Below are 14,229 nucleotides of genomic sequence, written 5' to 3'. Positions count from 1 at the left end.
CTGAGCTAACCGGGCGCCCTGGTTTTACCTATATGTGTGACCGTCTCTGTCTAACATTGCCTGCATGACTCAAGTCTGTGTGTTCCAACTTCATCCGTCTAACTGTTTTAGAGCAGAAGTTTTATTCAGCCCATGGCCGCAGTATCAGGGACATTCTATAATTGTAGAGATTTAAAGCTGCCAGGGGTCTTCTCATTTGTCTGGATGACCAGCTCTGGCTTTTTCTATTTCCTTGCAATCCCTGTCATACCACAATAGCGCACAATGCCATTCCAGCTATTAAACAGAGGCTGGGGACAGGCTGAAAAAGAGCATGGTGCAGTTGAGCCCTGTGTTCCCAAATTGGCTCAGTGGATAAAAAAAACAATATGTTAACTTATTATTTTGTCGTTGTGAGTGTGCCTGCACCCGTTCATGTCTGTTCTGTGTGTGTAAGGGTGTGTTCAGTCGTGTTTAAGATTTGTTTTTCTATGTAATTTCTTTGGCATTTACCGCAGAGCCACCTAAGGGGCAGATAGACAAAAGCAAAATCAAGAGAACGAAAGTAGGCAGTGAGGAGCGAGAGAGAGAGAAGCAGAGAGAGAGAGAGACAGAAGAGAGAGAGAGAGAGAGAGAGAGAGAGAGAGGGGAACAGGCAGGATGAGAGTGATGAGGAAAAACAAAGAGGAAAGAGTGACTTTTTCCCTTGGTGGCCATTGCAGGTATAAGAAAAGCATAAGTAAGTCTACTTGACAGATGATTTCTCCTTATTTTCATTAAACCAGTTGTTGCTGCTGTTGTATTTGTATTATTTCAGAGAGTATAATACATCTGTCAGACAGATTATATGTGGTTTCATTTTTAATTGATCTGCAAACTAAATGAGGGTTTAAATTACTGATATTTTTAATCCAAATTATCCATCACAAGGGGGATGATGACAGCTCCTAGAGAATAGTTAAAAGGTAATTGATTTCCACACAAAAGTTGACCTTTTTAGGTCATGTGGCATTGATAAAATGCTAATGGAACCAATATACAGGCAGAATAAAAAAGAGCAGTCTTCAGGTAGCTGAACTATTTAGAAGGACCTGCCTTCATGTTTCCTGTAGTGAAAGCTGCAAATTATCACAAGAAGCCTAAAAGAAAATGGATAGTGACAATAAAGCTGTACCCATCCAGAAGTTGCAAAGATGCTCCAGGCAGCATAGGAGTGATGTTACAAATTTAAGACCAGCAAAGCTGAATATACTGTTGTCACAACGCCAAAGTATGGCAGAGGAAGTGAAACATGATAGGCCATCAACAGTAAATAAAGGCTTAATGACACCTTACAGAGGACTTAGTCTAATGGGTGCATTTGTATCTATGTGTGGTAAACCATTCTATTAATTTTTGCAGTAACGGTCTGCATGCTAAAATCTCCCTGCTACATAAGGCAATGGCAGTACAAGGTGAAAAAATATGCAGTGATATCGCCTGGTCTGCACAGAGGAAATGCACTCCATCGCCACTCTCTCCAGCTGCTGTGCTCCCCGTAAGCGCAGATGCCCAAATGAACACAAATGTGCTCAGTGGCAGGAAGCCGGCAAAGAAAGAAGACTTACAGCTTCTGATGTGATCTGAGGAACTAATGACTATGACTAATGCCAACATTTTTCTCACGATTTCTTTGATGAAGATGTGTTGTATGTAACTGAGTGCTAAAGTGATAAGCAATCATGTCCAGGAATATCACTGATAACAGAAAATGACCTGTTATATTATTCCTTTCATATTATTTTGTTACTCAGGTTATCCTTATATGTCCAGATTGTGATAAAAATTTTAACAGCAGCCAAGTGGTTATGCAAAATAACTCAGGTCTACTTCACAAAACGTTTATGTACGTAGCTGGTACTTGTCTATGTAACTCATGAAAACAAATAAATTACTTGTGGAAAGTGGGCTGCCCAGTCTCCTTAAAACAGATAAGTGTGTTGTCTGCTATTTTCTTATTGCATCTCCTCTAGTGCATATTGAGTGACAAAAGATGAGGAAGTCCAATTGAAAAAATGGATTCCTCACATAATGCACTGCCATACCATCTCTGCAGACTCACTCTGGCTGTCTATTTGTTCCTTCATAGATATGCAATATGGCTTTTCGGAGATTACTTCTTGGCATGAGTACAGTGTTTTATGTGCTTGGTTTCATCAAAGTTTCAGTATGCTTCATATCATCGATTTGGGGTGTCTCAAGGACTAATGGTAGATTCTGACTTAGGTTTGCAAGGCATATTAGAGAGTTCTCAAGAAGAGTAAAATGAGCCTGATTTGATAGCATGAGGGGTTGAAGGGTGCATGGCAATCTCATCAAAATACAAACGTAACGAGTCCCAATGTGCAGGTACTATGGCCAAATGTGGCCTTGAGGGCAGAGCGATCAGTTGAAATCTCTGGTGTCTCTACTTAGTTTCACAGATGCAAGGTATACCTATCTCCTTACATTAATTGCCCTGGTGGAATACCTGGGTCAACTGTCAATTCACATTCCTTCACTTAAACACTGCACTCTTCCCAGTTTGAACACATTAAAGTAAAGCTTTTGGAAACATTTTGAATGGTTATATTTTGCCTGGGAAGATCAATATTAAATCCCAGAAAGAAGAAATTGAATCTAATACACATGGTAATTTTACCAAAGTTGGTAATTAAGCTGCAGGACACCTCTTACTCTTAACCTGATTTGAATATTGTAATCTTCCTCTGACAACCATTTAGCCACTCTGTTGGAATATGATTGTTCATATTTAGTGAACCAAATAAAATATTGCCAGATTGCTCTGCAAAGTAGCAATCTATTCTAAAATCTATATTTTCTTAGTATGTTTACAACACAGAGTCAATGCTTCAGAAAAATCTGCAAAAACACAGGATGATAGGAAGGTAGAAAATGAGGTAGACGTGGAGAGAAAAGTATGAAAAAATAAAAGAGAACATTTCCTGATCAAATTTCATAGTATATGAGCACAAAAAGTGTATCTAATATCCACAAAGCCTTTCAGGTTTTATGTTCTGTGTCCATAACTGAAATAATGAGTGACATGTAATCTACAGCTTGTTGTTTTTGCCCTTTGTGAACAGGGCTGTACAATCATATTAAAGGTCAGAAGAATAACAAAGAACTGTTTTTCTGGTCCACCCAGACTCCAATGTTAGCTTTTGCCAAAGGAAGCTGATTTTGTTTTGTCTATTTTCACAGTGATTGATGTGTAGCCTCACATCAACCTTGCCCAGCGTGACTACGATGGAATCAATAAACTCATTTGTGGAGATCTGATAGAAATCTTCATTGATAAAAGGATAAAAGCTGCTAAGAGGTGTCAGCAAAACATATTTCTTGCCCTATTGTCCTGGATTTTGTGTACCTTCAATCAGGAATTGCTTTTTAGCATTAGTCATCATCTATCAACCACTTTCAGGAAACAAGCAAATTATTACTACATTTTCCATCAAAATTAATTCAATATTCAGTCATTCTATTTTCAGTAATGACATTTATATAGAATATATGTGTTGATCTCATTAATTGTATAAAGAATACATTTCTGTTAAAACCGTACTGTCTAGTAGGGAAGTTAATTATTCTGTCTCTTAATATGCAACTCCTTTTTTGGCATTCATATTTTTACTCATGTTTATCACTTGATAAATTGTAATACCACAGGTTGTGAGAGGATAACAAGTTAAGCTGGGTCACGCTTTAAGTCTATTTGCCTGAAAAAGGCTAAGAGGAGATGATAAATCTGGCTGACTTTGAGGTTCCAGCCTGTCAATCATCGTTAAGCAGCTCTAAATCTCAAGGGTAAATTGACAGTTTGCTTGTCTCTGCCTGCAGCTGATGCTATATGTTGGGAAGCTTGAGAGTTTAGCTGTCCAATGGCCTTGTATGCAGTCAGAGACACTCATAAAAAGAGAAGGAGCGAGAGCAATGAATTTTATGGGCATAAGAATTACTTGCATTGAATCCTGTTTGTTTGCTTGTCTGTTTGTTTACCTGGTCGAGTTCAAGCCATCTCTCTAAGATTCTGGCCCCACTGCACCCAAGCTCACTGGGTCCCACTTGGATTGTAGGGCTTAAAACAAGAACTTTGCCTGACAGCCACTGACATTTGGTGGCATACAATAACATCATCCTTGAGTTTCAAAGCATTTAAGTCAGGCGTGGTGACTGCTCAGTACATACATAAGTAAAACTCACATAAATAAAAGGTGCTGGTTGGTAAACTACTTTACCTGATAAATAAAGATACCTATATTTATCAGACCTGAGATACCTGATAAAAGAACAGTGGGTATCTTTTTAACCTCTCCTTGAACACTGGACTGCAAAAAAATGTATGTCACTTGACCCATAAGCGGTCTGATATACTGATATATTTGTATATACATTTTTAATAGTAAAAAAATGTAATTCAATGATCTTAAATACAAATATAAGTATGGCTTCCTTAAAATGACCTGATAACTTTCTAATTGCTAGGACCTTAAGATAAGGTAATAGATAGGGAAGCATAATAAACCCTGCTGTAGAGAAATGTGATAAAGTATTCTCTGAATGTATTCATATATTGTAACATATATTGCATGTTTGATGCCAGAGACATTTCTCCAAACACTCAACATTTGTGTTTCTACGCAATTTCCTATAATCCATTCATTCAATTCATTTGTAATTCATATGTTATTTAAAATTTTAGAAATGTGAAAGGTTATAACATATTATGCTTTTTAAAGTTCATAGGTACAAGAATTTATATGAAACCTGCAAAGGGACAAATCATTACTTTTATGGTCGTATTTAAAAAAAAAAATAAAAAATGTTTGAGCTGAGTATTTATATATAGATGTTTTTATTTTTAAGTTGCAATGAAGTAACTTGCCCAGTATACCTCGTTTTTCATCCCTATGTTTAATAATAAGTGAACAGGGGATTACAGTGCATCTGTTCTTTGCTTCTTCTCTTTTGAAACAGCAGCCAGTAAAATGTTTGAAAAAAAACTTTTTTGATATTATTCGAGGAAACAGTCTCCTCCAATGTGTGAAGATATTTTATGATCAGGGACTAAATTAATAAAATAGCATTAGAATGTATGTAAATAATTAAAACTACTTAGACCCATTTTTCTTAAATCCTGAAAAGCAGGAGACACAAGATAACACAAAGCATTTGCCACCGGGGCTCTGAGGGATTAAAACCAAGAGGCATTTCTGTCAGTGAAAGAGTTAATTTGGGAGCTTTTATACCTAAGAGAAGAGGGTTACCTGACGGTCTGTCAAAACAAATCAGTGTCATCCCATATCAGCTCCGTGTCACACACTCTTTAGCTACTTCAACATACAATACTTAGCAGTCATCGCCACACTCAGGGCACCTCTCCTTTTGACTCTCTCTGTCTTTCACTGACACAGTGTCTGCCTCTCTCTCTCCCTCTGACTCTGGATGACAACTCTCAGGGACAACAAAGCTCGTAGCTCAGTGATTGATAAGAGCTTCTTTTAGCCAATTATAATTAATGCCCGGCAGGATCACATAAACCTGGCGGATGCTCCCATTCATGCGGGACGCAGAAGAAATGGATTACCTAAGCCTCAAGGTTGGAGGTCAAAACCATTTCATATTTCCTTGTTTCATTTGGGAGTAACTTCTACATCAAGCCTATACGGAAAGCCATAAACCAAAGTGTGTGAAGGCTGCTTTTTAAACAAATTTCTGTCAAAGATTTGGAATTCATGTGCACTTCAATTTGAATTATGCAATAGGGAATCATGTGCCCTCTCTGTGAATTGATTTAATTCAAACAGAACCACAAGGCGTATTTAAAACATTTTCTGCACACAACTGGCCATGAAAATTCATTAAAAGCACATTTGCATGCCAGTCAGCCGGTTCTTTCTCTTAAGTTTCCAATACATGCTGGTAATTTTAAAGTGCCGCTCCCATAAAATATCAGATGGTCATGCTCAACTGTACATGTAGAACCTTTGTTACTTTGTATGCCTTAAGATCTCAGCAGGAAGGCAATCTTGTTATCCCAAGAACTAAGACAGAAGCCTAAGGCAAGAGAGCCTTGCTTTAGCAAGCGGACACTTCTCTTTGGAATGAACTTAGAGCTGGCAATACAGTAACCAGCTTTCTTACGATTTGTAACTCTCAAAATATATTTATTCTAAATATAGTGCCCACAATATTCTGTTTTTCTTCTGATTGAATATCCAGTTATTATCTCTGCCAGGCATAAACCTGGGGAGGTTATGAGTTTAGCAGTGTTTGTGCGTGTGTCCGTGTGTGTATCTGTCTGCAGCTAATGTCACACTACTGGATCAGTCAGCCTCTCGCAGTTGCAGTGATTCACAATATGTGGGAAAAAAACCTTATTGACTGCTGTGTTTTATATCAGCTGCTGACTCCTCTCAACTAGCTGGTAGGGGCCACAACTCATCAAAAACTGCTCGGCTAAAAACAAGCCTTTGTCGTGTCTCAAAAAATGACATCCATAGAAAAGTTTGGTCTTGAAGCATCTGCAGATTAATTCCATACCCAATGTATTATATATTAGACACGAATACAAGACAAGATACATCATAGATCCTGCTGCCATCGTGACTGTTGGAGCCAGAGAAATAGGAAAACTGCTATGCGTCTGCGAGGTTGCTATATTGGAGAAATCAAAATCTGCAATTAAAATTACAATGTGTACTAAGAGATGCAAAATTGACTGCAACTCCCTTAATTGGAATTAAACATATTTATAGTTATAGTCATTGTTATAGCTTATTATACTGTCTACTATAACTTCCTGATAATTTTTTTGTAATTGCCGTCTCCAACCTACAGTTCTTTGTTGCAACCCTAGCCATCAAAGTAATGGGAATCTTCCGTTGTATTTCTTCCATTTTTTCTTATACATTAAGGAATTTGAGGGAGTTGTTCCTTATGTTCTTGAATAGTTTGGTCTTGCTTTGAATTGTCTGTGATATTGAGCTAAACATGACTTTACTTCAATCAAAAACTGATTTACAAAACACACTTATTGGGATAAAAGTGCTAGCATCTCTGGATTTCCAAACGCTGATTTAACAGATTTAACAGACTTTAGGACACGTTATCTTTCTCCAACTCAAAAACAGTCAAAAGTCAAAAACAAACCAAACCTGCATACTCACTAACACAGCCTCATCTTACACAAATCACAAACATTATTTTAACACCTTGTCAACACCATACGACACATGCACCCAAACACACACATACACACCTCCTGTCACAGTAAAACTCTTAGTAATGTAACAGGTAAATGCCCATCTGATGAAGTGCAAGCACTACACACTCTCACTCTTCCGCACAGCTCAACTCACCAGATGGTTGGAAGTTCAGATCCCTCAACTTCCAGATAATCCGACTTCTCCTCCATCTGAAATTCAGTGAAAACCAGGGAGATGGTGTCCCCTGGATCTGCCAAGATGGTCCACTTACACTCCCCACTGCTGCCCAGGCCTGCAGCACCTCCACCTCCGCCAGCGACAGGGGAGTCACCGCTGGGGAAATCGAAACTGGAGATGAGCCCGCTAGAGCCCCTCAGGGTGCCACCACACGTGTCCTCCGCTGTCAATCACCAAAGAGAAAAAGCGGGTGGGCAGGGTGAGGGGAGAACAGACACATGATCTCTGGGTTATTTCAGAGCTATTACTCAAAGTTCAAAATGGGGAAAAGAGTGGCTTCGGGCATAAAATGTCTACACCTGTCCCTTCAAATGCATGCAAACCAGAAAAAGACCAGCGTGGAAGCCGATGCTAGAGCTGCACAGGCACATTTACACACATTTTATTTGTTTTGTTATCTGCAGGTTGTCAAGTCCAGTATCTACAGCTAATTCCAGCACAATCATGGATTGCTAACAACATGAAATGTGAAATAAAAAGGTTGCTTGTGTTTTCTTTACACTGGCAAAAATTGTGACAAAGGACAGAGCTGTTTACCAATTAATTCTGTGCGGATTCTATGTGGGAGGAAAACTCCTAACTATCTCTTTTGTGCTTTTTCTCTGTTTTTCCCCATCTTGTCTCCTCCCTCCATCCAAGAGTCAGTAATTCATCATTGTGTCCTACGAGCCCCCTCATCTTTCAGGAAATAAACAAATGGTGATAAACAGGGCTTATAATGCTGTGAAATTGTATTTTTTATTTTTTCTAATGCTGGGAGCACAACACATCAGTTGAATCTTAATGCACTCTACCATAACAGCGGCTTGCTCTCTTTCATTCTACATCCCTTTTCTCTTCTTTACCCCACCCTTTCTCATATATATCTCTCTCCCTCCCTCTCTCACCATTCCTCTCCTCTGAGTCCTCTCAGATCTTTCTACTATTACTCACCACTCTCCCCTCTATCCCTGTATCTGTTTTTTTTCTCTCTAAAGAATTCTAATGATGGCAGGGCTTTCACAGTTTTCACATCATTTAAGACTAATATGTGACACTCAACTGTGCCAGCTGAAACCTTTGATGGCTCAGCACTCCACTCAGGGCTGTCAGAGCTGCCAGCCTTGGAACATTCCTGTATGCTGCATTACACGATTGGTCAAGGAACAAGGAAGCGAATGTATGAAATTCAAAAGATGATAAAGAAAAAAGGGGGAAAGATGGAAGAGCAGTGGCTGCTAGTTAGCTTGATCCATGTCTTTTGACACATTAGCTGAAGCATAGCGATTGATCAAAGTCTTCATAGAAAGGGTGGAGATCGGATTGTTACTGTGTGATACACTGATGATGTCCACACATATATGATTCATATCAAGGGCAGACTCTCATTTGAAGACAACACCAAGGGCAGGCTTTCATTTGTTGCAGCCTTGTAACAACAAAAGCATGTGGAGTCATGATTTTTTTCTGGTTTAAATCATCATACGCTCACCAAATAACACTTATCCTAAGTGACAAAATATACATCCACTCAATACATTTAAGATGACACTCCAAAGAGTGCCCAGTAGATTTGTAGAGTAATTGGCTAAAGGCTGAAATTAACTGATATTAAAGCACTGTAAGTCTGACCAAAGGAGCCATAACACTTTTTAACCTTGATGACAGACAGGAGAGCAGCAGAAAATGTCCTCATGGCCATCAGGGCAAAGAGAGGAAGAAAGAAGTGGTGAAGTTGCTTTGGATAATGAGAGGGGGTTTAGTGTAGGAGAAGAGATAGAAAAAGAAAAAAAGAGCACAGGAAAAAGACAAAGGATACCAAGAAGAGAGAGAGAAAGAATTTTGCAAGAGACAAAGGCGGGAAAGAAAGATAAACAGGATGGAAAAGGAAAACTAAGTCAAATGTCAGGAATGACTTTAAATGGAATTCCAGTTTGCAGAACAAATGGTTATGATAATAAGTTATGTTGGCAATGTTTTAATGTATTCAATATTAAACCTAACAGTTTATAAATGGTATCAAATAAATATTAGAGTTTTTGTGAGGTTTAAAACTTCCTCCACTGGTTATCAGTAGCTGCTCCAATCAAACAGTGTCACAATTCTTCATTATCTTCACCAGGTGCAAGCCGGGAGGGGATTATGAGTTTTGTGTGAGTGTGTGTGCGTCCCTGTGTGTGTGTATCTGTCCTAATCTTGCAAACTACTGGACCAATCGGCCTCATATTTTTTTGTGTACATTTTTGATTGTTTGCCTAAGGACCTCTTTTGGTTGCAGGGATCCGCATTGTTAAAAAAACCTTGAAAAACCCATTATATGGACTTCTCTGTTTTAAACATAATGCCTCATTCCTCTTAACCAGCCGTTTATCAAGTTATCGGCAAAACCTGCTAGACTAAAAACAAGTCTTACCTACTTTGTTGCAGGCCACCTGTTTGCCTTTGTTGTGGCTCAAAAAACTGACATCCACAGAAAAGTTTGGTAAATTACTAAGAATTTCAGCTTTTGTGAATTTTCTCTAAAAATGTTTATATTGTTATAAAGCCACTGTGGTTGCTTTTGTTCCAAATAAATAACAAAAGGGATTTTTATGTAACGGTTTGACAAGGAGCCCGGGTGCCAGTCAGACTTAAAGTCGGACAAAGATAGTATTTTTAGTTATGTGCCTGTCAACCCTACAAAGGACCCATGTCTATTAGTCGTGGCCCCTTAACAATCGCTAACAACCAGGTATTTCAAAAAGCATGTTATGTTGTATTAGAAATGTATATATGTTTTGGGTTTTTTTTTTTTTTGTTTTATTATTTTGGGGGGCTTTATTGCCTTTAGTAGACAGGAGCAGCTGAAGATAAGACAGGAAAATGGGCAGTAAGAGGGGATGACATGCAGCAAGGGGCCACAGGTTGGAATTGAACCATGGACTCAGCTTTTGTACATCAGGCCTGCGCTCTACCAGGTGAGCTACCAGCTCCCCCCCTCAAATTTAAATAAAATAAATAAAAAAATTTCCACATTGTTTCAAAAATTTAAATAAAACTGTATAAAATATGTTTGTCTAACAAAATAGCTACCTAAAACTAATACAACATCTATATCATAAACCCTACCTTCATGAAAGTTATAATGTTTAGTTGAAGGTAGGATTTATTTGAGATCACATTAGTTTTAGCTAGAAGTAGAAATCTGAAAACTTTACAGTACCTATTTGCTGATTTTTTGTCTCACAAGTTAACTACTAGACAACCATGTTTAACTATTAAAGACACTGAACTGTAATTTGCTGAAATCACATATGAATATTGAATATAAATGTGGTCTATTAAACTTATATTTATTTTTTTTACTGATATATAATTATTTTAGTTATAGTTCGTTTTTTAATTAGCATTTAACAAAAAAACTGTACTCTAAAGCATCCCTAGGGGTATGCGTACCCCTATTTGAAACCTGATGTATAAATCAATCAAATATCAACACATAGAAGTTTGACTCTAAGTACTGTAGATAAGAATGTATTAAGTTAGGCCTTGAAGGTGCATGCAGACATGGAGCAGAAACAGCAGGCTGTCATCCAGCACAGTTTATGTTCTAGGTTTTGACTGAGGACACAACGTTGCCAGCACGGAAAATAATACCACTGACATTATCATAGAAAAGAAAAAGAGACAATGAAAAGGCTCTTTCACGAACCATAACAAAAAATAAAATCTCTTTTTTTGTTTTCAGGCCTTTTTACAGCAGTAGGATGCTAAAACAAATTTAAAAAATAGGTCCTTTATGGTTTTCATGATAACAAACATGCTGTGTAATCATTGCTGAACATCATTCATGCTGGTGGCAGCAAGAATCCATGTGCAAAGGTGTGTGACTAAAGCACTGTTGTGTGTAGACTGAAAATAGTAGACATGGTAGTGGTAACTATCTGCAAGCAACTTTACAACGATGTTTTGGTAAAACAGAAAAAAAAATTGCAAGTCATTGTCTGGTTTGTGTGCTCATATCATCAATATTTCAGCAGAGGGCTTCCTCAATGCAATTAGATAGATTTCCACAACTACATTTAATGATAATCACCACTACAGTTGTAGCCAATTCAATTGCACAGGGAATTGGGTATATGCTTGGGAGAAATTCTTTATTGTACAGAAGTACTATGACAGGTTTCGTAGCTGTTTCTTTGAGAAGCATCCATGCATGGTACTGTAAATCATGAACTGACAAACTGCTGTCTGAGGCTCAAAAAATGCTTTGTAGCTTGAGAATTTAAAAATGGCATCAACTAGATAATGCCTTGCAGGGTCCATATATTCACATGCAGTGTTTCATTGGGATGCATGGCAGCATTTGAGGTACTGTTTGCCAACGAGGTTTAGTGACATAAAAGAGGCACTGAAGGCTGGGCAACGTGCTCCTTAGCAAATCATTAGAGCATGCTCTGGATTTAAAGACGAAGAAGGATCTGTCTCTTTTAAAAACGGTGGCAGTGTCAAAAAAAAAAAAAAAAAGATGGTGGTGAGGATTAGGACTGCTTTAGCTGAGCTCATTTACATCCCCAGCATCAGCAATCTAATGCTACTTGAGGAGGGATTAAGCCTCTCTCCCCTTGACTTTGATCAGATATACAACACTTGTCTTTCTACTTAGAAATATTCACCCCCAAGGATAGCAAGGAAGGAACTCATGTATAATTTTCTACACTACCTCAGGTTTTTCCTTTGTAATAATCCCTGTGTTAATGCAAAGGCAGTGACTACGCCTACAGTAAGTCCCTCATTTGCTCAGCTGCAAGTCATGTTAAACATTGATAGGGTTGATGAATAGTAAAGAGATCTGCAGTGGGTCCAGAAATGTAATTCATATTACACCATGCATACTGCTGGGGGTCATTTCATCATAGTGACCATCTCTCTGTAATTTCAGATTTTAAATGAAATATCACAGAAGAGGGCAATTCAGTGAGCAATATGGTACCACAGCACCAATAACACACATTTTCCTGACCTTACTCCTACAGAGTAAGGTCATGTAATGATGATCACATCATTCTTGTGAAATCAATGGATATTGAATATAGGAGGTACTTGCTGGTAACATCATTCTTAACCTGAACAGTACTAAAATGGTCACCTATATTATCCTTATGGATTTATATAAGGATTTCTGTTAGTAGCTTGGTGAAGATATTGAACTATTTTAATATGGTCAGCTTCATTCACATGAACTGAAAATCCTGATATGGGCACATCAATTTTTTAGAGAGAGAGTTGAGTTGAGCAGAGTTGGAAAGGCATTGCAGAGTGTGCTTAGTCCAGTCCCATTACCAGATATGGAAATGTTTTGAAGGAGCAAGGGTTTTCTGCAGCCTAATTCTCTTGTTCTGTTGGACAGTGGCTGGCAGCAAGAATGACAGTGTATCAATAGACCATATTCTCATGTTACCAGGCTGTCCCTGTTTGCTTTCTCACTGCCTGGTTTAATGAATGTCCAGAGACAGTTTAGATGGAAGGAATTGTAATGGGCTCCTGGGAGGAGCAGAAGCATTAGAATAGCCATTAATTCTCCATCTCACTGCCTTTCTGCTTAGAGTTCATTCTCTCTGTTTTTTTATGTCAGTCTTTCAGTGTCTTTGACTCTACGCTTATGCCATCCCTACATTTACCACTACTTTTACACTCTCTGTCTTTCTGTCAACCTTTCAAGCTCTAGTGTCAGCATTTCAGAGATAGTGACACAGGATAACCGCACATTATGGATAATCTTAAAGTGATGACACCATTAAGATGGCTTCACACAAACTACAATAAATGGTTAATAGAGAATTATCATAAAGCCCAAGCCACTGTAAGCCATAATTAATATAAATAAATTCTGCTTCTATCAATAACTGAGATATATAAACATGGTGGCTGAGTGTGGGTTGTTTCATAAGGAGACAAACTAAGGAAAAGAAATCACTTTATCCATACTGACTTCCATGTTGTGCCACCAGGGTAAACACTGCAGTGACCACTTTTAATTAATTGAAAGTTGACAACTCTGTCCAGCAAATGTACTTACATCTGATAATTCCACAGTTTAGTAAAGATGTTTAATATTGGTCAATTTGGGTTCTGCTGCTTCATTATCCTGCAGTTTTTCTATTGAAAATGTGTATGTCTCCCTGCACTTTTCTCTTTCTCTCTTTCCTTCTCCGTCCCCTCTGTGTTTCTGCCAGCTGTACACACACAAATGTTTGAGAAACATGGTGGACTTTGGAAGTTGGACAAGGATTGAGAAGAGAACTTGGAGAAAGATGAAAGAGAGAGAAATAGTAACAAAAGGAGGTGAGTGGTTGAAAGACTGAGGTGTTGGGAGACGGTGGGGGGTAGATGGTGGATTGGGGAGAGATTTTGTGTTGCTGTGTGTTTAGTGTGAAACAATTGGTGATGAGCAGAAAGGGCAGGATCTCGGAGGAAATAAGATCAAAGGACCATCTGCCCACATACAGGAGCGGGGCCGGATTTAGACTAGAGAGAGAGAGTGGCTCAAGCAGTGCCCAAGCCTGTAAAGGAGTGATGTTTCTGGCCCGTGGCAATACAGGCTAACACCATCCTTAAATGGAAAGGAACCCTCCATCTGCAGCTTTTTGTTCCCTCCAAGCTTGCCATTTCTCAAACATATGCTGAACTATTTTCTTTTTGCTGTGTCTTGCACTGTAGAATGAGTTGGCATGAGCACATTTGCTCTGCTGTGTTGGAATCGGTTAGGACTGTATATTAGGATCTTTTTTGTATATTGTCTCTGTCC

At 38.5% G+C, this 14,229-nt stretch overlaps 1 protein-coding gene across 1 annotated transcript in view; it reads right to left on the bottom strand.

Moving 5' to 3' along the window:
- Window positions 1-14,229, bottom strand: part of LOC118336585 (CUB and sushi domain-containing protein 3-like) — a 219,214-nt gene that overhangs the window by 153,120 nt on the left and 51,865 nt on the right. The window contains exon 5 of the mRNA XM_035673258.1: window positions 7,380-7,626. Within this exon, the coding sequence (XP_035529151.1) occupies window positions 7,380-7,626 (247 nt within the window). The remainder of the gene's footprint in view (window positions 1-7,379; window positions 7,627-14,229) is intronic.

This window comes from Morone saxatilis, unplaced genomic scaffold (assembly GCF_004916995.1).
Source record: "Morone saxatilis isolate NCDOM2014 unplaced genomic scaffold, NCSU_SB_2.0 Contig24, whole genome shotgun sequence".
In the NCBI taxonomy this organism is placed as follows: domain Eukaryota; kingdom Metazoa; phylum Chordata; class Actinopteri; family Moronidae; genus Morone; species Morone saxatilis.
This window is presented reverse-complemented; position numbering and strand designations above follow the sequence as displayed.